Consider the following 27,902-nt stretch of genomic DNA (forward strand, 5'->3'; position numbering starts at 1 on the left):
TGAAATTCAAAGTTGTATTCCTTTGGAAAAAATTACATATAGTTTGAAAAATAAATATCCTATGTTTTTGCAAATTTGAGGCCCCTATACCAAAATCTTAGGCTTAAATTTGTAACAGTGATCTTTCGGTTCCTCTAGACTGCCAAGATTCTCCTCTGTGTTGTCATGAAGAATTTTTATTTACGATTGCTGGACGACATCTTGCGCAATCCTGACAATTTCCTGAGCTCTTCTTTCCTAACCCTCAAAAAAAAAATGAACAGAATGGAACACAAATACAGAACTGGAATTGAGGGGTTGAATTAAAACCCTAAATAGTACACAATGATAACTGGACTGAAACACGATAGTTATTGCTACTTACAGGATCTACCCCAAGGACTTCATACGGGTTATATTCTTTTTCTCTGTTCTCTATTATGGAGACTTTGTATAAAAGGCAGCAGAGTAGTATCCATCCAGAAATCAGTCCTACTTTTCTGTTGAAAGGAAAACAAAGAGTTAGGGCTCTTTGCAAAAATTTGTTCAAAGTTTTTAAATTCAAAAATTGGTTCTCACAACACAGATGACATTCTGTGCCCAGAAAATAATGTTGGCTTTTTCTCTTGAACCACCACCATTTTTGTGCCTTCCATGACCTGATAACGATATTAGGTAGAGAATTACAGGATTCCAAAGCACACCATATATATATTAAAAAATACCAACTTAGACACAAAGTTTATGTTCAAGTCAAAACATTGTTTGACTTGAAGAGGAAATAATTGCCCTGAAGGATGCTCAGATTTTTGATTGTTGTGCAGGCTGTGCCTATCCAGGTATACAACTTGATTAAATGTGTCTTGTCAAGGGAGGAGAGGTTTAAGGTTATAAGAGGAACCAAATTGCAACTTGTCCTGCTCTGAGAGTTAGCACTATACAGCCAATTTAGTCTCAAATTGGATTTTGGTATAAACTCCACAATTCCCCCACATATCAAGAAATTTATGACAGTGGACATCGAGGTCATTGTTGAAAGTCGACGGCAAGTGGACTTTTTTCTCTGTGGTTGATTGTTGACTAAGTATACAAAACAAATTTTATCTGCTCATTTCCAGATTAAGATTCATCTTAATTTGTTTTATACTGACATTCTTTTATTCATTAGAGAAATTCTGAAAGCTGCTGAATCATGACCAAGCAGTCTCAATTTATGGCAGAGAAAATTCAGCTGGAAGGTAGTTGGCCTGGTTTGCTAGATTTCCAAAGCTTGATAACAAGCCTCCAGCAATTATATATTTGACTAAGACAAGACTCCTCTCAGATTTCAGGTTCTAGAGAATCCCTTGGAGCCATATGTGCTGAAAGGCAACTGTTTCTACCCGTCCACAGATCCTTAATCTCATTATGCTGTGAGGAGATTGATCCAAGTAATTCTGACAGAACAAATGGTGGCTTTGGTGAGGTGTTGATTAATTATTCCTCAACTTTACTGGTCAATAATTTATTCTGCTACTTAACTGATTAGAAGGTGGCCTATGGGGTAGAATCTGAATAACTTATCTTGCTATATTTCTAATTTCTTTAATGTTATGGCTACAATGAAATTTAATTACTGAGATATCAACATAGATATACTTAAATATTACATCTTGATACTATCAGGGTGCATTCCATTTATGGCACTTATTTTAGCATTTCTGGCTGAAAATAATTGTCTGCAATCTATTCTAACTCGAGATTCTAATGTTAGGTTAGTTGTAACTCGAGATTCTAATGTTAGGTTAGTTGTAACTCGAGATTCTAATGTTAGGTTAGTTGTAACTCGAGATTCTAATGTTAGGTTAGTTGTAACTCGAGATTCTAATGTTAGGTTAGTTGTAACTCGAGATTCTAATGTTAGGTTAGTTGTAACTCGAGATTCTAATGTTAGGTTAGTTGTAACTCGAGATTCTAATGTTAGGTTAGTTGTAACTCGAGATTCTAATGTTAGGTTAGTTGTAACTCGAGATTCTAATGTTAGGTTAGTTGTAACTCGAGATTCTAATGTTAGGTTAGTTGTAACTCGAGATTCTAATGTTAGGTTAGTTGTAACTCGAGATTCTAATGTTAGGTTAGTTGTAACTCGAGATTCTAATGTTAGGTTAGTTGTAACTCGAGATTCTAATGTTAGGTTAGTTGTAACTCGAGATTCTAATGTTAGGTTAGTTGTAACTCGAGATTCTAATGTTAGGTTAGTTGTTCATAGGCACTTCAACTGGATGGCTGGTTGTCCAATATTCTGGAGTTTAATGTGGGAGGACAACAAAACTGCTCTGATCTACGAGCTGTGCAGCTCAGTCTGCACCCACTGCTTTTGATGTTGAACATGCCAATTCCTTGAACCGTGTGCAGTTATAGATTTGTACAGCATAGAAGCCACTGCTTCTATGTCTAAGATAGGAGTGACAGGCATCCAAATTCCCTGTATTATTTCCACATCCTTCTATACCCCACTCATTCAACTAAATAACTTTTAAATGTTCCTGACTTCACCTCGGTAGGTCTTGCCGGATATCAACTATTCAGAGTAAAAACATCAGATCCTCTTTAAACCCCCCCACTCACTTCAAACCTGGGTCCTATAATTTTAGACATTCCCTAGAAATAGATTCTATCCCCTTTATTCACCCTATCTATGCATCTCAATTTTACACACCCCAATTATGTCATCTTTCAATCTTCTACTCTGCAATGAGAACAGACCTGGCCTATCCAATCTTCCGCAGACCCTGTAATCCAGACAACGCGCTTGTGAATTTTTTCTGCATCCTTTATAGCTTAATCCTTCATAGTGTGGTGACCAGAACTACACAATACTGCAAGTGCAACCAAACAAACTGTAACACAATGCTCAAACCTCAAACTCAATGACTTTATTGGATTATTTATTGTAGAGAATGCCTGTTGCAGATCCTGATGTGTCCCATCAAATCACATTGAACTGGGATAATTTCTTGGACCTTTTGGTACAAATGGGAGTGAAGCATATATTGTGCCATGAGGATAGAGAGAGAATAGGTGTTGATAGGTTGCAATATCTCATAGGTAAAAGTTTTCAGTCTCCAGGAATAATTTTATCCACCTATTAGTTTATTAATTATCCTGACAGAGCTTTGGGTTATGACAGAAATATCCATCTGATATTGACTGGTCAAAACAGGCCGGCCAGTTGGACATTAAAATTCCACTATGAGACACAGTGAGACTGAAGAGCCAGATAAATTTGAATTGTTTATCGCCACTTGTACCAAGATAAAGAAACAAAAACTATCAACAGGTAGTGCAAAATCGGGGGCGTGGCAAGATGGCGTAGGGAGCGGACGTGCCTTCCCGGTCTCCCCCAGGTAGTTATATAAATACCCGTTTTAAGAATATTTCTTTTCTGTTAAAAGTCTTTGTTTTGTTTATCAATTGTTTTTAGTTTAAAATGGCAACAAAGATTAAGGAAAATAGAGTTCAAATACAGAACAAAACTACACTCTCCGACTTTGGAAGAAACTCGGCCTACTTGCCCAGACAGAACCACGGAGTCAAGGCTGGAATCTTCTTAAGAACGGAGCTCATTAATTGGACTGTCGGATAAGCTGGCCTTGGACACCCCTCTGAAAGATGGTGATGAATATTGATTTGAAATGTTTTATGAAGATAAATTGCAGTAATTAGCATTGGTTGCCCGTGAGTTTTAAAAATCCAGATAACATTAAAGTTTATTAGTGATTTTTTTTGGATGGAATATCGGAAGGATGAACTTATTATCTATAAATACAGAACAAAATTACATTCTTTGACTTTAGAAGAAATTTGACCTATTTGCCCAGACAGAGCCGGAGTTGGTGCTGGAATTTTCTCAAGAACAGAACTTATTAAAGTTGATTTCGGACTCCTTTTTGAAAGATGGCGACGAATGTTGATTTGAAATATTTGAAATATTTTCTGAAGATAAACATATATATGGAACTCCTTGACCTGCAATAAGGTTTATCAGTGATTTTTTTTTGGATGGAATATTGGAAGAGTGAATTTATTATCTGTGAGTATGCATACATTGCAAACAGATTTTAATAGTTTTGAAAAGGTTTTTTTTTAAACTAAACAACAAGATCAGTTTAATATTGAGAAAATTGGAAAAAACAGAAACTTTATTAAATTTGGAAACTCAGTAGAAAGAAACTATGAACAAGATTGATGATTTATAAAATTAAAGTCGAAGGAGCAATGTCCAAGAAGAGTTAAAAATTTTGAATAAGTTTTTCTTGAAAATAAACAATAATTTCAACTTAACATTGAGAAGATTGACAAAGTGGAAAATTTGATATTAAATTGGGAAACATAGAAGAAAGAACTTATGAATAACATTGATGCTTTAGAAGATCAAGACCGAAGGAATTATGTTCAAGAAAATTTTAAAAGATTTGAAAAAACTTTTTTTTGAAAGTAAGCTACAAATTCAACTTGAGACTGAGAAGAATGGAAGATTCGGTGTTGAACTGGGATGTTCAGAGGTGTTTTAATTCAGTGGATGAAATTCAGGAAGACTTGAAAAAAAAAATTTTAAAAAAAGCTTTTATTGATTGCAAACAATGTTTAACTCAGTGTTGGGAGGGTGGAAAGAGTGCAAAATTTAATATCAAGTTTGGATTTTCAAAAAAAAGAGTTTATGAATAAGATTGGTTAAATTGATGGACCGGGGTTTTATGGATATAAGAAATGATGATTTTTCGGTTTATACGTGTATTTTGTCTGCCTGGGGGGGGGGGGGGGAGGGGGTGGTACTTCTGCTCCCGAAAGTCATATGCCACTTGTGGTTTATACCACACCCATTTGGGTTTTTGGGAATTAACCACCACAAGGTGGTTTCCTAAGGGGTTAGGGGAGGTGGGGGGGGTGAAAATTTGAAAATTATTTAGTATCTATTATGTAATATTATACTAAGTCAATTTGAAATGAATGTATGGAGATACTATAAATACATTTCAAAAAAAAAAACAGGTAGTGCAAAATCGGAACTGGAAATCATACTGCCAAAATTGTCAAGTTATAAAAACCATACAACATGGAAACAAGCCCTTCAACCATGAAGTTTCTATTTATACTAGTTCCATTTCCCAGCACCTGCTCCATAGCTTACTATGAATTGACAATCCAAGGGCTTCTTAATTGTTATAAGAGTATCTCCTTCCAAACACCCACCCTCAGGCAAAACATTCAAGGAAAGATCGAGTAGATTACATTTGTGTCCTGGCTCAGATGAAATGAGGCATACAATTCAGAGAGGGTTTGAAAAGTTGACTTCCTTGCGAAGTCCAGCAGTATGGCTGCATCTCTCAAGTTTTAAGATCTGATGATGGTGCAGGAGAGAGAGCTTCATGTGCCTGGGCAATTGGGCTCTGCTCCAGGGAAGGTGCTACCTGTTTTGAGGGGACGGTTTGCACCTGAATTAGAGAGGGACTAACATCCTTGTGGGTAGGTTTGCTAGTGCTGCTCCAGGGGGTTTAAACTAGATTTCCAGGGGGATGGGAACCAGAGTGTTAGAGCAGATAGTGAGGTGGAGGAGGATAGAGGTAATGTGAAGACTGCATGTAAAGACAAAAACCAAAGGCTTGTACGTGATAGAAATGTTCTCAGGTGTATTTATTTCAATGCAAGGAGTATTGTCGAAAAGGCAGACAAACTTAGGGCATGGATTGACACTTGGGATTTCTACATTATTGCTATTAGTGAGACTTGGTTGCAGGAGGGCCAGGACTGGCAGCTCAATGTTCCAGGATTTTGTTGTTTCAGACGTGACAGAGGCAGAGGGATGAAAGGAAGAGGAGCGGCATAGCTAGTCAGGGAAAATATCACACCTGCACATAGACAAGACAGCCTAGAGGGCTCATCTACAGAGGCCATATGGGGGAGTTGAGGAACAGGAAAGGTGTAACCACATTGATAGAATTGTAATAGAGACCGCGTAGAGATAGTAGACCAATGTAAGAAACAAATTTTCACATATTGAATGGGATTCTCAAACTGTAAAAGGGCTGGATGGCTTGGAGCTTGTCAAATGTGTTCAGGAAAGTTTTCTAAATCAATCTATAGAGGTACCAACAAGAGATGATGCAATAGAACATAGAATGATACAATACATGCCATTCGGCCCTCAATGTTGTGCTGATCCATATACCCCTTCCTAAAAAGTACTAAACTCTCCCTACCCCATAACCCTCTATTTTACTTTCATCTGTGTGCCTAAGAGTTTCTTAAATGCCCTCAATGTTTCAGCTTCCACCACCATTCCTGGAAAGGCATTCTAGGCACCCACAATTCTGTGTAAAAAAAAACTTATCCCTGTTATCTTGCCTAAATTTTTGTTTTGAAAAGCAACAGATGAAAGAGATCGGAGTAGTTTGGAGTCGCAGGCTGTCTGGAGTGGAACTTGCTGTTTTAAGAGGGTCATGTGGTTTTGCAAACAGAGAGTAAAACAGGCTTTTTCTCTGTGTGTGTGTGTGAGAGAGAGAGAGAGAGAGAGAGAGAGAGAGAGAGAGAATTCATTTTTACAGTCAGCAGCAACAGCTGAAACTGGAACAGGACAAGCTGGCAAGCTTGTGAAAAAACCCCATTTGGAATAAGGGTTATCTGATTCCCACCCCCTCCCAAACTAGTTTAAACCCTCCCCAATAACTCTAACAAACCTGCCTGCCAGGATATTGATCCCCCTCCAGTTCAGGTGCAGCCCGTCCTTTTTGAACTGATCAGACCTTCTTCAAGAAGAGATCCCAATGATCCACAAATCTGAACTTCTGATCTCCTATTAGGGAACCAAACAGGACAGGTGACAGAAGTATGTGTAAGTGAACATTTTGGGTCTTGTGACCATAATGTAATTAGTTTCAAGTTATTTCTGGTTGCCTAGCTACAGGAAGGATATCAATGAGATAGAAAGAGTGCAGAGAAGATTTACTAAGATGTTGTCAGGTCTTCAGGAGTTTGAATTACAGGAAAAGAAGGAGAATAAGAGGAGATTTGATAGAGGTTAACAAAATTATATGGGGTATAACAGAATAAATGCGAATAGGCTCTTTCCACTTAGATTAGGAGAGATAAATACAAGAGGACATAACTTTAGGGTGAAAGGGTTATTTGGACTAGCTGAGCAATGGTCAGCAGAGACTAGAAGGGCCAAAGATGTGCTGTACCATTCTAAGGATAGGTCTGGTCCTTGAGTTGAAATTCTAATTTGGAGAAAGGCCAATTTTATGAAAATAAGAAAGGATCGAGGAAGAGTGGATTGGGATATGTTGTTTTCTGGCAAGGATGTGTTCAGTAAGTGGAAAGCCTTCAAAAGCCTGTTAGGATTAAAGGCAAAGTTAACAGGCATAGGGAACTTTGGTTTTCAAAGGATGCTGGCAATCTAGTTAAGAAGAGTAGGTATAGGCAACAAGGAGCAAATGAGGAACTAGAAGAGTATAGAAAATATAAGAAAATATTTAAGAAGGAAATTAGGAAGGCAAGAAAGACATGAGATTGTTTTATCAGATAAGGTGAAGGCAAACCTGAAGGGTTTCTACAAATATAGAAAGAGTAGAGATAGTAAGCAACAAAATTGGTCCCCTAGATGATCAGAGTGACCATCTAAGTATGGAGCCTCACAAAATAGGGGAGATCTCAGTTTTTTTGCCTGAGTATTTATTCAGGAAACTGGCGTAGTATATAAGGCAGGAAGGAAAACAAGCAGTAGCTGTCATGGAACATATAAAGATTAAAGAGGAGGAGGTGCCTTACAGCAAATAAAGGCAGATAAATCCCCCCCCCCAGGCTTGACATATTCTCTCAGATCTTGAGGGAGACTAGTGTTGAAATTGCAGGGGCCTGGCAGAAATATTTAAAATGTCCTTAGCCATGGGTGAGATGCTGAAGGATTGGAGGGGAGGTCATGTTATTCCGTTGTTTAAAAAAGGCTCCAAAAATAAACCAAGAAATTACAGGCCGGTGAGCCTGACGTCCGTAAATTATTGGAGGGCGTTCTGTGAGATCAGATATAAAAGTATTTGGACAGCCAAGAGCTGATTAAGGAAAGTCAGCATAGCTTTGTGCATGATATGTTGTGTTTAACCAATCTAATGGCAATCTCAAGGAGGTTACCAAGAAAGTAGATGAAGAAAAGGCTGTGGATGTTGTCTACTTGGACTTTAGTAAGGCCTTTGACAAGGTCTCACATGGGAGGTTGGTTCAGACACTAGGTATCCATGAACTAGATTTGAAATTGGCTGAATGGGAGAAGGCAGCGTGTGGTAGTGGATGATTGCTTCTCAGACTGGAGGCCTGTGATTAGTGGTGTGTCACAAGGATTGGTGTTAGGACCATTGTTGTTTGTTGTCTATATCAATGATCTGGATGATAATGTAAATTGGATCAGCAAGTTTGCAGATGACACTACGATTGGAGGTGTTGTGGACAGCGAGGAAGGCTTTCAAAGCTTGCAGAGGGATCTGGACCAACTGGAAAAATGAGCCAGAATATGGCAAATGCAATTTAATGCAGACAACTGTGAGGTGTTGCATTTTGGAAGGATAAACCAAGGTAGGACATTCACAGTAAATGGTAGGGCACTGAGAAGTGCAGAGGAACAAAGGGATCTTGGAATACACATACACAATTCCCTGAAAGTGGCGTCACAGGTAGTCGGGGTTGTAAAGAAAGCTTTTGGCATCTTGGCCTTCATAAATCAAAGTATTGATTATAGGAGTTGGGATGCTATGGTGAAGTTGTATAATACATTGCTGAAGCCAAATATGCAGTTCTGGTCACCTAACGCCAGGAAGGATAACAGTAATAAGTATGATAGAGTGGAGAGAAGATTTACTATGTTGCCAGGTCTTCAGGAGTTGAGATACAGGGAAAGATTAAACAGGTTAGGACTTTATTCTTTGCAGCATAGAAGTATGAGGGAGATTTGATAAAGGTTTACAAAATTATGAAGGGTATAGACAGAGTAAATGCGAGTAGGCTCTTTCAAATTAGATTAGGAGAGATAAATACAAGAGGCAAGGCTTTAGGACGAAAGGGGAAAGGTTTAGGGTGAATTTCTTCATTCAGAGTGGTGGGAGTGTGGAACGAGTTGCCATCTGACATGGTAAATATGGGCTCACTCTTAAGTTTTAAGAATAAATTTGATAGATAAATGGATGGGAGAGGTCTGGAGGGTTATGGACTGGATGCAGGTGAATGGGACTAGCGGAATATTATTTCAGGGCAGATTAGAAGGGCCAAATCGCCTGTTTTCTGAGCTATATTGTTCTATGGTTCTATGAACTACACAAATATTAAGAACACTTAACGTCCACTCAGGTAGCAGAACATTATCTCTTTGCCCAATTAAGCAGTATCACCTTAAATAATTTTAATCAATAAAACAAAATTGAGTGGAAAAGCTGATGGGCATATAACATACATCACTAATTGGCGAAAGCGAGAAGGAAGATGAAAAGTTAATGAAACTAAAGAGAGCAAAATCATCATATGAGATTTCAACTATTGGCACCTGCAAATTAAACTGATACAAAGTTGGGAATGAAAAAAAGGAACATTTTCATTGAATGCAGGATTTTTTTCCTCACTCAGAATAGAAACAAAAAGTCCCCATGTAAAAGAAAACATTTAGCACATCAAATCCACACTAACTCTATGAAAAAGCAAATATTCTGGTCCCATGCCCCAACCTTGTAATTTTTCCACTTTGAAATATTTAGGTATCCAACATAGCCATCACACACTTCAACCTCCCTCCATTGCAGACATGTATACAAGATACTGCTTCAAGAAGACAGCCATCATAAAGGAATCCCATCATCCTGGACACAACTCTCCTCACGGCAACCTCAGCAGAAGGTACAAAAGCCTGAAAACCAGCACCTCTAGGTTCAAATAGTTTCTTTTCAACAAATATCAATTGAACCTCCTCCTGTTACACTATCACATATTGTCTGAATGATTGTAAATAACTTTTTTTGCATTAGAATTAGAGAATATTCATTATCAATGCATTATCAGTGCATTTATTGCCTTTTAACTCAATTAAATTTACTATTTTCTGCTCAACTGCAGCAAGAATTTGGTTGCACATATACATTATACCATTGTGGCCCACTAACCACAAGATGGCCGATAAACGCAGCAACCACGCAGACCCCATAGGGGTCAAAAACCTTCATCCCAAGTAACAACAGCAGGAACGCCAACTAATACGAGGCCGGTGTTGCAGTGGCGTCACTCCTGTCGTCAGCAGCAGAGAGAGAATATAAACCGCCAGTGCAATAAATCAGTCTTTGACTTCTTGGGTGTGTCATTCTTTCCACACTTCGCAGTAGCGCGCACGCTACACTGCCAGCGGCAGTTGGACCCAAGGATGGTAGACCAAGTGGCTCTTCATGTGGTTTTGTTGAAGCTGCCAACTCTCTGGGCACCGCAGTCACAAGTGTGCTTCAAACAGTCTGAGGCCAAGTTCCACCTTCGACAGATTACCACTGACAACACACGTTACTACTGTGGTGAGCTCACTCAACCAGGACACGGCAGCAAGGGTCGTCGACTTCCTGCAGCAGCCTCTGGAGCTACGCAAATACGATGTCCTCAAGGAGCTATTAACCCACACCTTAGAGCTCTCACAGCACAAGCGTGCTGCCTGATTGTTGCATATGGACAGTTTGGGGGACAGGGTTCCATCCGCCCTCAAGAGCAAACCTTTGCTGAGGGACACAGGCCTTGCCTGCTCTGAGCAGTTTTTCCTGGAGCAGCTGACTGAGGATATCCAAGTCTTGCTCACCGATGATGACTTCAGCGACCCCAGGAAAGTTGCAGTCCAGGCAGATGTTCTCTGGAGAGCGAAGAAAGAAAACATAGCTTCGGTGGAGGAGATCACTAGGCCCTGCACACAGCTGGCAACAAGACCCAGCAACAAAGAGGCAAGTGGACCCCCCGATCCAAGTATTGTTACTGATGCTGCCCACTCTGCGCATTTCAGGGAAATAGCATGGCCAATCATCGTTAATGACTGCGGCAGATGGCCATCATGACAGGCTCCTCCACATGTAGGAGTCTCTACCAGGAAGGCACTACTTTATTGACACTGGCACTGAAATAAGTGTCCTTCTTCCCCCCCCCCCACTCAGCCTACGACACCCAGAATGGCAAGCCGGGCCCGGAACCGAGGGCAGCAAACAGCATCACCGTACGTACTTTCGGCACACACACAATCCCCCTCCACTTTGGCAGCCATCAGTTTACATGGGCATTCACGACAGTTTACATGGGCATTCCCTGGAGCCCATTTCCTGCACGTCCACTGCCTGCTGGTGGACCTTAAAGGACAGCATTTGGTGCACACCAGGACTTTTCAAACAATATCCCTGCGGGGAAGCCAAGTTACCTGCCCTCACCTCAACTCCATTACTCTGTCCGACAACACATTTACGTGGATCCTTGCAGAGTTCACTTCAATCGTGGTGCCACAGTTTTTCTCCACCAAACTGAAGCATGGGGTAAGGCACTACATTCTCACCAAGAGCCCCCTGCTCCACATCAGGGCACTCTGCCTTCTCCCCCACCCCAGGAGGAGTTTTAAAAAATGGAAGAATTGGGGATAATGCAATGTTACGACAGCACCCCCCCATCCCCGCATATGGTACCGAAGACAGCAGGAAGGCGGAGGCCATGTGGTGACTATCGCCATCTCAACGAGGCCACTACACCTGACAGGTATTCCATGCCCCATATGCAAGACTTTACCACTAGCTTACAAGGGGCACAGGTATTTTCAAAAGTTGAACTCATCAGGGCTAATCATCAGATCGCAGTCCATCCCGATGACATCCTTAAAACCACCATCATTACCCCTTTTGGATTCTATGAATTCCTGAAAATGTCCTTTGGACTTAAGAATGCAGCCCAGACCTTCTAGAGGTTGATGGATGTGGTGGGCTGGGATCTCCCATTCACGCCCATCTATTTGGATGATGTTCTCATTGCCAGCCACAATCACACAGAGCAGATGGCCCATCTAAAGCAACCGTGCACCCGGTTGCAAGAATTCAGATTAATTATAATCATTAGTGTCAGTTCTGGTTGGAAATGATCGACTTCCTAGGCATCGAATCAACAGACACGGTGCGAAACAACTGCCCAAAAAGGTAGGGCCGTTTGGTTATCACCGATTCATACCGGCAGCAGCCCGCATCATGCGCCCCCTTTTCGTACTCATGGCGGAGAAAGGTAAAGACATTACCTGGGACAATGAAGCTTCAGAGGCATTCCAGAAGGCCAAGAACACTCTGGCCAACACCACCCTTCTGGTACACTCCAGGCCAGAGGCGCCAAGTGTTAGGCGAAGGGCAATGGCAGCCCCTGGCCTTCTTTAGCAGGCGCCTCTGGCCACCCAAACTCAAATACAGCGCCTTTTACCAGGAGCTATTGGCGCTGTAACTGGCAGTCAGGCACTTAAGGTATTTTTTGGAAGGTAGACAATTCAGGGTCTTCAGGAACCATTAACTTTTTTAAGTGTCAGACCCGTGGTCGGCCAGACAGCACTGACACCTCTCATATGTGTCTGAGTTCACCGTAGACATCCAACATATCACAGGTAACACCAGGCCACCCCACGACCAAGTCCATCCAGGCCCTGTCCCAGGGAATAGACTATTCCACCCTAGCCAGGGCACAACAGGAAGACCCTGAGATACCGGCATACAGAACAGCAGTTTCCAGGTTCAGGCTGGACAATGTCGCCAGTGGCCTTGGTAAGCAGACGCTCCTCTGCGACATCTCCACTGACAAAACCCGCCCCATCATGCCAGCAGCATGGAGGCGGCAGGTTTTTGATGCAGTGCACAACCTGGCACACCCAGCCATCAGAACTTCTGTCGAAATGGTGGCCAGTAGGTTTGTCTGGCACGACCTCCAGAAACAGGTTAGTGGGTCATGCTCTGCCAGACGTACAAAGTACAGACATACGTCAAGGCACCCTCCCACCCCAGACTTTCGAGCCAGCATGACGTAGGTTCAGCCACATCCATATTGACATTGTAGGACCGCTACCAGTCTCCTGTGGGGTGAGATACTTCCTAAACATGATTGACTGCTCCACAAAGTGGCTGGAAGTAGTCCCGTTAGCCGACAAAACCACCAAGACCTATGCCAAGATACTGATTAAAACCTGGGTGTTGCGATTCGGAGTCCCAGAGCATAAGGCCTGATAGAGGTACTCTGTTCACTTCAGGACTCTGGGCAGCGCTTGCCAATTTGCTGGGAACTCAGATCCACTATATCACAACTTATAACCCTCAGGCCAACGGGTTGATGGAGCAGTCCCACTGCCACCAAAGGCGGCCTTGATGGCTCAGCTCCAGGGGTCGAACTGGGCAGACGAGCTACCCTGGGTTCTCCTGGGGATCTACACTGTGCCGAACGACTTCAACACTTCAGCAGTTGAGATAGTGTATGGTGCACCTTTGGTGATAGCAGGGGAGTTCTTGGCTACCGCTAAGAGACTCAGAGGACCCAACGGTCTCAATGACTATGCTGAGAGAAACACTGGGTACTCTCGCACCTCCGCAGCAAAGTCCTATATCCCCAAAGACTTAGACCTGTGAGTAGGTTTTCACTTGGAGGTGGACACACCAAACACCTTGCAATGGCCATATGAGGGGCCGTATGAAGTAGACAGACACAATGGGTCGACATGTGTATTGGATATTAGCAGTAAGGAAGAGACTTTCACTGTCACCGCCTCAAACCAGCACTTCTGGACATTAGCCAACCTGTCTCCTCTCAGCCCCACGATGCAGAGTAGGATACTGAAAGTACCTGAATATTCTATTAAAATTTAAAATTTGAGCAGCTACTTTTGATACACCATGGATAGGTAAACACACTCAAAAAAAGTATGAATATTAAAAGATGAAAGGAATAAAGAAGGTGTTGAAAAAGACAAGTAAATGAGAAATAGAAATGACAATGGAACATACAAAAAGGAAAATTACAATAGGAATTGTAACATTAACAGAGAAAGTGATAAACTCACAGGTAATAGCGAAAAAGCTGGTAGAAGCATTAATCAAGTATTTTTTCCCAGTTCTTACAGAAGGATAATTACATTAATTAACATTTAACGTTAACCATGAGTGTTCTCAAATCTGAAAACGAAAAATTGTGAACTTGCAAAATTAAAACCAAATACAGTGATGGGGAAACAGGAAGCAAAATAATTTCACAGAACCAGGAACAATGCTAAAAATTGGTGCTCCCCTGCATAAAATGGGGAGAGTGAGAGAAAAATTCTGTTAGCAAGAGAAGGCAAGGAAAAATATCTTTGAGTCATTATGTGGATTAATGGTTGAGGTAATCTTTCATACAGATTACATCTGCAATTCAAAACTAAAATGAACAGAGCATGAAAATTATATCCTTACAGATAATTTAAGTATATTCTCAAAGTCTAATTGTGAATTAAATATTACTTTCCAGGATCAATTAATTTCTGAAATATTCATCTGAAACATACCCAAGATGACAAAACCTGTGTAATCTACCTTTAATGAAACTAAAGACTTGTTATGAGCCCAGAGGACCCCAAAACCCAGCAGCAATAGAAATTCTCCAAGACAAATGGTTACTTAAACAAAAGTTGCTTTTGATTTTCTTTAAACAAAAACAGGATCAAACTTAAACTTATTACTATTAACTTAACTTGACTTAACCCCCCCCCCCCCTTCGAATTCTAAGCACATGTGTACATGTTCAGGAAAGTTCTTTGTTTCACAGTCCAATCATTCACTTCTCACTCCTCCAAGTTCACGGGTTGCAGGCAATTCTTACACTCTGCACAGAATTGAACATTTATGAATCTTCACCAGGCTTTGGTGCTTGAAAGGTAAATGGTTACTGCTCAGGAAGGTTCTTGTTGGTTTTCCGAGAGACATTTGTTGCTCGTTGGACACACATAACTGATTCCTTCCGATCAGCCACTTCAGTGTCTTGCCAAAGAAACTTTCCCCATCAGGGTTTTCCAGATGACAATCTTGTTCTTTCAGGTGACCAAAGAGCTCCTTTTCTGTTTCCCTCATCTCAGGTGAAACATTATACAGCCAGCCATCTCCTGTTCTATGGACCACAATGGCTTTGAAATAGCTGAACGAAGAACTCACAACCTGTCTTCAAAATGGGGTTTCAAACAAGCTTGCCAGCTTGTCATGTTCCAGTCCCAGCTACTAAACTGTAGAACTGAATTTTCTCTCTTTCGCAGAGAAAACCACACGACCCTGTTAGAACAGCAAACTGCATTCAGACAGACTGCGGCACAGGACCCAATCTTCCGAGTCCTTTCATCTGTTGCTTTCCGAAACAATAATCCATTACTCCACAGCATGTCCAATTATCACCTACTTGTGAAGTCTCTATAGGCATTTTTCAAATTTTTTGCATAGGCATCTGGAGTTTGGACTGTCTGGCTGGAGCAGAGCACTGGCATTTTAAATGAGATCTGTTTGCATCTGGGAGACCTAACTAAAAACCCCACAATCTATCTTCCAAAAACATATCTAAACATCATATAAAGTATAACAATCTGTCACACAAGCATGATTCGATGCCAGCATGCTGATCGTTTTCCTTTTCCACTGGACCCTTAACCAGTTAAATTCTTCATTAATTCCTGGAACAAGGTGCCAGTGGAAAAGGGGCTTTTCTCTTACCTTGGAAAAAGTTACAGGATACCTACAGAAGAGTCATAAAATGTATTTGATTCATATTCTTCGGAGAAAGAAACTTACACTAATCAATTTTTGATTCCAAACTCTCAGCCTCAGGGTTAACCTTCAGATAACCTCTAAATGAGCCCAAATCTGCACAAACCTCAATGACATGCTCAAGGTGAGGACTCACAAACAGCATGAAGCAATTTGGAATAGGCAATAAATTCTGGCTCAACAAAATCTTCAAATGAAAAGAAATCGCCAAATATACACAAGCAATCTTGGTTATGCCAACCATTATTAGCCAAATAAATACTAAAGTTGAGAGTACATTGCTTCATATTTCACATTTTGTAAAAGCAAGTGTTAAAATGGAACATGCTGTCTATAGAAAGTAGTGAATAAAACATTTCATTGATTTACAATTCCCAGTGAGTTCTTAAAGATGCATTTTACAAATTTCCATCTATTCCCCATTCTGTAGGTGCAGCAATGACAAATTTGAAAATAATCTCTCCTTCAAAATTTATTTTGCAAATACTGAAGAATGCTTCAAAGTGCAGCTTACATCATCAGTTATATTGACTCTAGGCCTCTGTGTCCCCGTCATCGTCGTCCCCCCCCCCCCCACCCCTCCCCCCGCAACTGGATCCTTGACTTTCTCATCAAAAGATTACATTCTGTATGAACTGGAAACAACATCTCCTCACTAGTCATCAACACAGGTGCACCACAAGGATGCGTGCTTAGCCCACTGCTCTACTCATTATACACCCATGACTGTGTGGGCACAATTCTAATGCTGTCTACAAGTTTGTTGACGACACCACAGAATCACAAACGAGGAAGCTTACAGGAGGGAGATAGATCAGCTCTTTGAATGGTGTTACAACAACCTTTCGCTCAACGTCAGCAAAACCAAGGAGATGACTGTGGACTTCAGAAGGAACTCAGGGGAACAAGACCCAGACCTCATTGAGGACTCAGTAGTGGAGAGGTCATGAACTTCAAATTCCTGGGTGACAACATCTGAGGATCAGTCCTGGAGCCTCCATGTTGATGCAATCACAAAGGCGGCTTGCCAGCGGCTATACTTCATGGGATGCTTGAGGTGTTTCGGTATGTCACCAAAGACTCTCGTAAACCTCCACAGGTATACCATGAAGAGCATTCTGACTGGTTATATCACTGCCTGATATGGAGACACCAACTCTCAGGACAAGAGTAAACTCCAGAGGGTTGTTAACTCAGCCTGCGACATCACAAGCACCAGACTTCACTTCTTCAAGGACATTTACAAAAGGTGGTTTGTTAATAAAGTAGCCTCTATACTCAAAGAACCCCACCACCCAGGCTATGCCCTTTTCACTCTGCTACAGGAGCCTAAAGATGAGCACTCAACAGCACAAGGATAGATTCTTCCCCGCTGCCATCAGATTCCTGAATAGTGAACCAAAACCAGTGTCATACTTTTCAGGCACAATTTTTTTTAATTGAAATATTGCAAGATGGTTATCATATGAATGTTTCCACTCTGACGCTGCCGCAAAACACCGAATTTCATGACTTGTTCATGACAATAAATTCTGATAATGAAGGACAAATAGTGAAAAGTGTATAATAAACTGCTGTAATAATCTCAAGTCCTGAGAAATGTTTATCACTAGCTGAACAGATAGGAATGTTGCTTCCTTGAATTGAATTTCTTCACTTCAACGTCCTTCTCCTTTCTCCATTTCTTCTTTCAGAAATCAATATAGTACATTTAAATGTCATTTTTTTTAAATTACATTTTGCTTTGAATGTCTTGCATTTAAATTACTGCATTGTGACATCACAATAGCTGAGAGAGTTCAATGTACTGACCCAGCTACTCAAATGGTAATTTAAAAAATGTTAAAGCATCCATTGTTTCCAAATCCAATCTGCACCTGCAGCGTTTTATTTTGGAAAATTCTCCAGGATGCATTTTTGTTTATTGCGCTTATCTAATGCTTGCATAAATCTAATCTTTAAACAGTATGTGGTGACAATGCTCATCCCAGCAGAGTGGGAATGATTGTGTGATTTTCCTGTCAACCAAGCATTCACTGCCCAATGAACTAAAAACCTATGCCTGCTTTGAAAAGACAAAAACAGTGCCTACCAGATTCATAAAAAGGCTGAGGACCCTGTGGTATCTATCTCTGACGGTGACGTCAGAACATCATTTAAGAGGGTGAACCCTCAAGGCGACAGACCTGGACAGCTTACCTGGCTGGGTACTGAAAAGCTGCGCCAACCAACTAGCTGTTGTGTTCACAGACATTTTCAACCTCTCATTACAACAGTCGAAGGTCCCAACCTACTTCAAAAGGGCATCATTCAAGAGCAGGTTGAGCTGCCTCAATGACTACCACCCAGTAGCACTAACTTCTATAGTGATTAAATGCTTTGAGAGGCTGGTCATGGCCAGAATTAACGCATACCCAACCAAAGATCTCAACCCATTGCAGTTCACCCATCGTCACAATCGCTCCACAGCGGATGCAATATTACTGGCCCTCCACCCAGCTCTGGACCACCTCGAAAACAATAAATCATACGTGTGATTGCTCTTATCGACTACAGTTTGGCCTTCAATACCATTATTCCCTCAGTGCTGGTCGAGAAGCTACAAACTCTAGGCCTCTGTACCCTCCTCTGCAACTGGATCCTTTATTTTCTCATCGGAAGACCACAGTCCATATGAATTGGAAACATACCTCCTCTCTGATTATCAACACAGGTGCACCCCAAGGATGTGTTCTCAGCCTAGTGCTCTACTTGCTATATATCCATGACTTTGTGGCCAGGCACAAATCCAATGCTATCCATAAGTTTGCCAATGACACCACAGTTGTTGGCAGAATCACAAACGGCAATGAGGAAGCATACAGGAGAGAGATAAATCAGCTCGCTGAGTGGTGCAAAGCTAACAACTTTTCACTCAATGTCAGCTTTAAAACCAAAGAGATGATTATGAACTTCATGACCAAGCCAGGAGAACACGACCCAGTCCTCATCGAGGGCTCCGTAGTTGAGAGGGTCAAAAGCTTCAAATTTCTGGGTGTCAACATCTCCGAGGGTCTGTCCTGGAGCCATCGCGTTGATGCAATCACAAAGAAGGCTCGCCAGCGGCTATACTTTGTATGGCATCTGAGGAGATTTGGTATGTCACCAGCTGTACCGTGGAGAGTATTCTGACTCATTGCATCACAGCTTGGTATGGAGGCGCCAACTCTCAGGACAAGAATGAACTCCAGAGGGTTGTTAACTCGACATGTGACATCACAGGCACCAGACTTCACTCCATCAAGGACATCTACAAAAGGCAGTGTCTTAATAAAGCAGCCCCACCACCTAGACATTCCCTCTGCTCTGCTACTATCAGGTAGAGGGTAGAGGAGCATTCAATGGCACAAGGAGCTTCATCCTACTCCCATCAGATTCTTGAATAAATAATTTTATGAACCCAAACACACTGTCTTCTTATGCACTGTTATTATAATAATTATTATTTATTTTCCTTACAGTGATGTAGTAAGATGATATAAAAGAATGGACAACTGTGATCCTGCAGCAAAACACCAAATACCATAAATTTTGATTTAGGTAACCTTCCTGGTGTAAAGTGGCTCAAATTGATTTTATGTACAATTCTTAGGCATGCACACTGCATTTTATGTTATTGCATGTTGATGTCTCATTTTTAATGTTTAATTTATTTATTTTCTGAGCCAAGTAACTGTTTGTTTGTTCCCTTATTGAACCAAAAATCTTCCCCATAAACCTCCAAATTATTGGTCAATATATTGTCATTTGATTTTCAACAATTCAAAGATTGCTAATTTATTTCCAGTAAAAGTTGAAAGGAAAGAAATACTCACTTTAATGTGGGAATTGAGCTGTGACTTGATTTTCCTGACCGTAACTGGTACCATAAGCATCGTCTATGTACTTTCCCCAATGTTTTTATTCTGCGTTCCTCTGTTTAAAAGCAAGGACAAAAGATTTAATTAACCAGACACTCAAGGAACAATATTTATCTCTCCTTTCAGATCCAAAATTGCTCAGTGTGACCAAAATTTTCAAACTCTTTATTTAGTCTGGAAGAACTGCATTTCTCATTGCCTCGGGTTTTCCAAATTCTTACATTAACCACTTTTCACAAGTATTCAGCTGCTCGCAAAATACTCTCAAATAGCAATAAAATAAGCCATATACTTTATTTAAAAAATGATGGTTGAAGGATAAATACTGCTAGGGAGATTTCCCTGCTCTTCCACAAAGAGAGAGATTTTGTTTTTTTTTTAAATATAGATTTGAGTTTAGACCCTGTTCCCATGGCCTTGTTACTGCAGTGTCAGCCTGGGTTGTGTGCTCGTGTCTCTGGAAAAGACCTTTGGCCCACAATCATCTGCATTGGAGCCACAAATGCTATCACTGCATCAATGCTGGTACAAATGAAAGGAACTGTCTGTAGACTATGAGCAGGTCTATGAATTGATTTTTGTTTTCATTCATAATTGCATTCCAAAACATGCATCAGAGTGCGATGGAAATAATAATTAACATCGCAGAAATTCCTGTAGCATAACTTTCAAAGTTGAAATCTTGAATAATGATTTATTTCCCCACACAAAAGAAAATAGTTAAATTTTCCTATGAATTAGTTTTGCTGTTATTCCTTATTTAGGTAAAATAACACTTTTCATGGTCAATTTCTGAAATATTAAGGCCATTTAATTTTGCACCCTTGTCAATACTACGGAATATCTATGAAGACTTTAGGAAAATTAATCTAACATTTACACATACCAATAACATGATTAATTTCATCCTTTCAAATTGTTTAATCACATATCAGGAATAGCTACCCAATTTGTAGCCAACACAGGAATTGATCAACATTCAAGATGCTGGCAGCTCAGTCATTTCACAGTACCAAAACATTTTCAATGTCTGTGTTAGAACACCTCCATTTTCTTCAACCATGTAATAAAAAGAATGAAGCCAGAGAAAGATAAATTATACAGTACAGTAGAATTCACCGAGCAAATTAGTTCAGAAATCAAAAGTGCAGAGCAAATTGGGAGTCCTCATGCAGGATTCCCTAAAGTCGTCAGAGGTAAGGAAGGCAAGGGCAATGTGAACATTAATTTAGAGAGGGATAGAATTTAAAACAGAGGCACAATATTGAAGCTTTCTAATATAAAGGCACTGTTCACATCACATGGAGTATTTTGAGCAGTAAAGTGCTTCTTATCTGTAGAAGGATGTGTTGGCATTAGAGTGGGTCTAGAGGAGTTTCACTAGAATGATCCTGGGAATAAATGAGGAGCTCTAGAAGTGTACTTGGTGGAGTTGGAAGTATAGGGAGGTTGTTGGTGAGGGGGAGAACATCAATAAAACTATTGAATACTATAAGGAATGGATAGGGTGGGTAGGGAGAGAATATTTCCTCTCATTGGTGAATCTGGTCTGGGATCTGAGGGCACAGCCTCAGAATACAAAATTTCCCTTTATCACAGTGAGGAGGAATTTATTTCCCTTCCCTCTGGATATGGACATCATTGTCATGGACAACCTTGGAGACTATAATTGGGTATATTTAAAGTGGAGATAGACAAATTCTTGATTAGGAAGGCAATCAAGGGTTAAGGGGCGAAGGCAGGGGAATGGGATTGAAAAGGACAGTAAATCAGCCACTAGAAGGCAAACAATTACATGTTTCTTGACTACTTTGCAATGCCTTGCAAGTACAACAGGTCAGTTTGTTTCAGAAATGTCAATAAGAAAAACAGCTTTCTTATTAAACACTGGAATAGAAAATACAGTTAATAAAATCCAAAAGAGCTGGTCACCTTCTGCATTGTCTCCCAGATAATTGCAAAACAGTATATCCAAAATAGAGACAAAAACAGATATTCAAGTCTTTTGTCAGAGTACAAGATATAATGGGAAGCAGGCAAATTTACAATTATTATCAACTCAAATACAAGCCCAAGACGATTTTCACAATAAAGATGGTAAATTCACATTAATAAATAGTTCACTACCTCATATTCTCATGTATGGCACAGCTCGAAACCCACCGCTAACTATTTCTCAAGTGCATTCTTACATTTCTTTTATTCAAAGAGCTCCTTTGAATTCAGAATAGGAATTGTAAACAGGCTAATAATATTGATACGTAGATACGTAAACTCAGGTTAAGTCAAAAATGACATTAATCCTTATTCAAAAGTGGAAAATATATCCACTGTTTTTTTTCACTCCCGACCTCATTTTTAAAGGGTATTATAGATTAGAAATTCAGTCTCCAATCTACAAAGTTAGACCAAACATTTTCAAATAAAAAATTGATTACATCACCATTGTTTGCAGTCAAAAACATTGACAAAGCATTTACAGGAGCAAGGTAAATTTGAAAATTGCAGTGAAAAGCTCACCTAATTACATGAATTTATGTGTATTTTAGAATGGTTTTGAGAATAAATATCAACTGCAATATTTCACAAGCTTACTATTTACGAATAGAAGTTCCTGTGGAGAAAACATTTGAATTCAAGTATCGATTGTCAGGTGATGGCATTTAGCTATCCTGTCTGATGGGACAGCCAGAAGTCTTATGGATTGAAAAAGAGTGAAGCTAGAAAAGAAAATATGATCGTTATATTCAATTCAGGTGCAAGAGCAGCAATGATAAGGGATAGAAAAACAATTAGAAAGTTTATGTTTAAAAGGTCATTTTTAAAATGAATTTAGCATCTGCAAGAATAAACTCCAAAGTTCCCATGCCTAGCTGAAGTATCAGTATTTGGAAAAAGTGCTTATCCCAAAGAGAAACACTGCAGATAAAAAGAGAAAACAATTAACATTTCAGGATTTTTTTCCATGAGAACTGGGAAAGGTCAGTTTTAATTAGTATAGATGGGGCTAAGTGCAGGATGTTCTGTGAAAGAGTGGAGGCTAGTAGTAATTAAAATAACTTTTAATTATTTCCTAATTTCCAACACCTTTAACATGATCCCATTACTCAAAACATCTTCTCTTTCAGCATTGCAAAAGGACAGATTTCTTCAGGAACCTCAATCATTTTTCCCCATCCTTCAGCCTGTTGTGAAATCAAATCCAATTCACCAAATTGGAGGAAATGTAAGCTCATCGCTGCTTCATCTGGAATCAATATTCAATGCAAAGATTGAGAGGTATTAAAAAAAAGCCTGGTAGTTTTACAGCGTCGAAAAAGGTCCTTCAGCCCAGGTTGTCTACCAAAAGCAGTCCAATTTGCCCATATTGCCATGAACTTTTCCTATCTATGTACCTGCCTAAACTGTTTTCTAACATTGCAATTGTACCCACTTGTACCACATTTGACGTACCTATAACTTTTTGCCTGTCACGTCCCTTTCGAATCTTTCTCTTCACTTTAAACCTATAGTTTTAGACCCTTCTATCCAAGGGAAAAAAAAATTATTTGCTTTATTTAAACTTCATACTTTTGATTCTATAAAGTCATCTCCCAGCCTCCTACACTCCAGGGAGAAGTCTCATTCTATCCAGCCTCTCCTTTTTACTTAAAGTCCATCAATCCTGGTGACATTCTCATGAATATTTTCTGTACCCTTTCCACTTTAAAGATCTTTTCTGCAGCTGTGTGACCAGAACTGCACACATCTCTTGCAACTCCAAGGGGAAGTTAAGTGGGCAATGTGAACCAGAAATGCAGAGTAAATAGTACCTTCGGAATCCTTGAATTGGATGAGGAGATGTGCCAAAAGATGCCATCATATTAAAAGGTAGTATTTATTGTTTTGGGTGAAGGATGCAAGAGCAGAAGAGAACTAAAAATGACAAGAGACAACCGTGGAGGTCAGGTACAAGGATGAAAGCAACAGATAAAAGAAAGATTTCAGCTACCTAGGTGTAGAAGTTGTCATCATTAGAACAAAAGATCCCTGAGAAAATGCAATAGCATAAATTTATTACAAGAAGCAGTTTCAGTGAATGCATTAAGTAGATGCAGAACCTGTGGATACGTAATGGGTATCGGTCACCCAAGTGAAGAGATAAATCAAAATATGTTTGGTTTTGACTTTTCTCAGTTCTAATGGAGATTGCCTGAAAGAATAGATATTTTTCCTGTCTGCTGACCTGCTGAATAATCCCAGCATTTTCTGCTTTTATTTGAGATTTCCAGTGCCCTCAGTTTTTTGAGATTTAATTACTGTTTAATTCACTGCCACCTCTTTCAGGAATGCTTACTTTGAAGTGCTGCTCCTCGGTCCCATTATATTTGAATTTGTTCACCCTCACTGATATCCATTCTCCTTGCACTCTTTCCTCATCAAATCTTAGTATATACAATTTCTAATTTTTCCCATTTTTAATAAAAAGGTAAATCTGAAATGTTAATACTGTCTCAACCCTGCAAGTATTTTCTATTTATCAATAAAAGTCCTTTGTGGTTAACCCTAACTTTCCTCAGTGTTATTAATTTGCAATTATGTGTGCATATTTTGTTAAAGTGTAAGGAGATCATCTTCCTTAGAACAGCTGGCTCAATTATGATTTCTGATCATTACTTCATCACAAGAAAATAGAAGTCAGCCCCTCAAGCCTGTCCCACTATCCGATAATAGCTACAGTCTCCATAAGCCACCAATTCCTTTACTAGTGCTCCCCTACCTACGATGGTCAGAATTAGAATTTTTCAAAGATACGATGGTTCGAACCCGTACTTTCAATTTTGATGACCTTGTCGCTTTGGCTTCCCCACCATCCAGCAATTAATTTTAGTTCAATACGTCAAACATTTTTCATGCCTAGTGTGCTTTCAGCTATGTATATTCAAGGCTTTTCAGTGTGGAATAAATTTAATCATTAAAAAAAATGGTAGGTGCTGTATTCTTTTTTGACTTACGATAGGCTTGCCAGAACGTAACCCCATCGTAAGTTGAGGAGGGCCTGTATATTTAAAATATTTATCCATCTCCACCTTAAATATACCTAATTTTCTGATCTCCAGCACTCTGAAAGGCAGGAATTTCCATGTATTTCAGTTTCAAAAGACTGACCCATATTTTGCCATTGTCCCTTTATTCATGACTCATACAAGTGAAAACATTTCAATGTCTACTCAGTCAAGTCGAGTAGAACACAAAGAATGACACTGACTCAAAGATTTATTGCAGTTGTTACCTCGCTACAATAATTTTTCTTGACTTTTTTGAGGAGGCAGACCCGCGATTCTCATGATACAAGGGTCTTCATGGGGCCCAAGGTTTTAAACCTTCATATGAAATTAGTAACTATTTTAAATCTTTTCTTTCAAGGAACGATTAGTTTAACCACATAAGACACACAAAGCTGTAATCTCAACTACTCCAAAATTGTCCTAGAATGTTAAGCCTTCCTTTATCAATTACTAATATCTCCTTCTACTGTTTTTCCCCTCTCTTACCAGCATCAATGCAAGCACAAACAAAAACCATGGATGTATGTGTAATTAATAGCAGATAGTCAGCTAGATTACTCTTCTCAATGCCTTCAAGCAGAATATAATTCTTTAGTTACGCTCCTACCTCCATCCCAAGGCTCACCCTGCCTACTAGATTAAATTTGTTCTCTTGAATTTTTTTTTCAAAAAAATAATTAATGTCTTCCTTCTCACTTTTTTTGTTTGTCTATAATACTGCAGTTAGATTCACAGCATCACAGAACAGGACCTTCAGCCCAACCAGCTCACTTTAACCCATAAGTTTGTCAATATGTCTTATGAATATTGGAATGCCCTCTTATACAGTTTTCTCTGGCAGCTCATTCAAATATATTCATCTCAGGCCCCTTCTAAACCTAAATCTTTCCCCTTTTACCTCAAGCCTACCTGCATAGTAAATAATCACATGATGGAGTAGTAGCTGGTCGGGAAGAACCAGCCCTCTCCAGAGAAAAGACAGAAAAAAGCCAAGATCAACAAATACAAAGCACAAGAAAGAGGATAAAGTATCAAGGGAGAACCAGGAGATGGCGCCGAACAGAGAGAAAGCCAGAACGAAAGAAAGAAGAAAGAAAATGGCCAGAAAAGAAAGAAGACGGCCTTATCTGTAGCAGGGAGACCGTGAAGAGGATCGTCCGACCCCCGAAGCTGGTAGGCGCCCGGCAGAGCAGCGACCTCCCGAGCGGAGGACTTCAAAAATGGCTCTTAGAGCCGGACAAAGACACGCAACTGCACATACAAAAGAAAACACTGACAGGTGGGACGCCCACCTGAGAAACACCCTGCGGTGGGAGGGGGGGGTCCCCCAACAACAGGATGGGAGTGGCTCACCTGGAAGAGCTGAAGAGGAAACAGTGAGGAAAGAAGAGACACAGAGAAGGGAGGGAGAAGACACAGAAAAAAAAGACCAAGATCTACACAAGAAAGGTAAAGGAGATAGACAGACTATAAAGACTTTTTTGAAGACCATATGAGGTCATTAACAGAGATTTTAACACTTGAATTTAATACAATTAAAAGGAAAATGGAAAAAGCAGAAGATAAAATGCAAAGTGTCGAGCTGGCCATTGCAGTAATAGGAAAAAGAGTAGAAAATGTGGAAGAACAATAAACAGCTGTAGAAATGGAAATAAATGAACTAAGAGGAAAATTGGAAGAAAGAGAGAGAAATCAAGGAGACACAAGATTTGTTACCTCAGAAAATTGACACGTTGGAAAACTACAGTAGGCGCAATAATATAAACATAGTGGCCGTGAAAGAAGGCGAAGAAGGGACAGAGGAAGGAATTTATTTAAAAAATGGATCCCGAAGGCTTTGGGAGTGACAGATCTACAAGAAGGAAAAAAGCCGAGATCCATTTTAATAAACTTTTAAGATACACAACAAGAGAGGACATATTGGAGCAGGCAAAGAACAAAGTAAGAAAAATAAACAGCCATTGGAATATAAGGGACAAAAACTATTTTTGTTACCCGGACATCAGTTTTGAACTTTTAAAGAAGAGGAAGGAGTTTAATATGGCGAAAACGACATTGTGGAAGAAAGGCTACAACTTTGTGCTGCAACACCAAGCAGTACTTAAGGTATTCATCTCTGGGGAACAGAATAGACTTTTCTCGGGTCCAAAGGAAGCCCAAGGTTTCGCAGAACATTTGCAGGACAGGAAACAAGATGAGGAGGAGTAATAAGAAAAAAGACTGACAAGAAAATGTATAAAAATAAGTAGTAATATAAAAAAAAGAGAATGTAAATACAGAGGTTTAAAGTTGAAAAAGAGAAGGGAAAAGGAGGAAAAAAAGAGCTTTGTTATATGTATAGAAAATGAATAGTGTTTCTCGGGGTGGGGGGGAAGACCGTAACTGAGAAATCGGTTAACACATGTATTTTTCTTCTTTGGCTTGGCTTCGCGGACGAAGATTTATGGAGGGGGTAAAAAGTCCACGTCAGCTGCAGGCTCGTTTGTGGCTGACCAGTCCGATGCGGGACAGGCAGACACGATTGCAGCGGTTGCAAGGGAAAATTGGTTGGTTGGGGTTGGGTGTTGGGTTTTTCCTCCTTTGCCTTTTGTCAGTGAGGTGGGCTCTGCGGTCTTCTTCAAAGGAGGCTGCTGCCCGCCAAACTGTGAGGCGCCAAGATGCACGGTTTGAGGCGTTATCAGCCCACTGGCGGTGGTCAATGTGGCAGGCACCAAGAGATTTCTTTAGGCAGTCCTTGTACCTTTTCTTTGGTGCACCTCTGTCACGGTGGCCAGTGGAGAGCTCGCCATATAATACGATCTTGGGAAGGCGATGGTCCTCCATTCTGGAGACGTGACCCATCCAGCGCAGCTGGATCTTCAGCAGCGTGGACTCGATGCTGTCGACCTCTGCCATCTCGAGTACCTCGACGTTAGGGGTGTGAGCGCTCCAATGGATGTTGAGGATGGAGCGGAGACAACGCTGGTGGAAGCGTTCTAGGAGCCGTAGGTGGTGCCGGTAGAGGACCCATGATTCGGAGCCGAACAGGAGTGTGGGTATGACAACGGCTCTGTATACGCTTATCTTTGTGAGGTTTTTCAGTTGGTTGTTTTTCCAGACTCTTTTGTGTAGTCTTCCAAAGGCGCTATTTGCCTTGGCGAGTCTGTTGTCTATCT

General features: G+C 40.3%; 1 protein-coding gene and 1 long non-coding RNA gene across 12 annotated transcripts in view; one reads left to right on the forward strand and one right to left on the reverse strand.

Moving 5' to 3' along the window:
- LOC138737062 (uncharacterized) overlaps positions 1–22,938 on the forward strand; it is an 81,699-nt gene extending 58,761 nt beyond the window's left edge. For 4 of the 11 annotated variants that reach the window (XR_011340747.1, XR_011340745.1, XR_011340746.1 and 1 more), the window contains 2 exons: positions 1,304–1,439; positions 10,108–10,335. This is a non-coding gene — a long non-coding RNA (uncharacterized lncRNA). Of the gene's footprint in view, positions 1–1,147; positions 1,218–1,303; positions 1,440–3,298; positions 3,366–9,752; positions 9,892–10,107; positions 10,336–22,827 lie in introns of those variants that run through there. The other 7 variants (XR_011340741.1, XR_011340739.1, XR_011340742.1 and 4 more) reach the window with 5 other exon arrangements.
- The window catches only part of sec63 (SEC63 homolog, protein translocation regulator), a 109,713-nt gene that overhangs the window by 63,064 nt on the left and 18,747 nt on the right, over positions 1–27,902 (reverse strand). Inside the window, exons 2-3 of the mRNA XM_069887518.1 lie at positions 19,655–19,754; positions 365–479 (exon numbers count right to left, since the gene is read on the reverse strand). Coding sequence (XP_069743619.1) covers positions 365–479; positions 19,655–19,754 — 215 coding nt within the window. The remainder of the gene's footprint in view (positions 1–364; positions 480–19,654; positions 19,755–27,902) is intronic.

Source organism: Narcine bancroftii, chromosome 6, assembly GCF_036971445.1.
Source record: "Narcine bancroftii isolate sNarBan1 chromosome 6, sNarBan1.hap1, whole genome shotgun sequence".
Classification (NCBI taxonomy): domain Eukaryota; kingdom Metazoa; phylum Chordata; class Chondrichthyes; order Torpediniformes; family Narcinidae; genus Narcine; species Narcine bancroftii.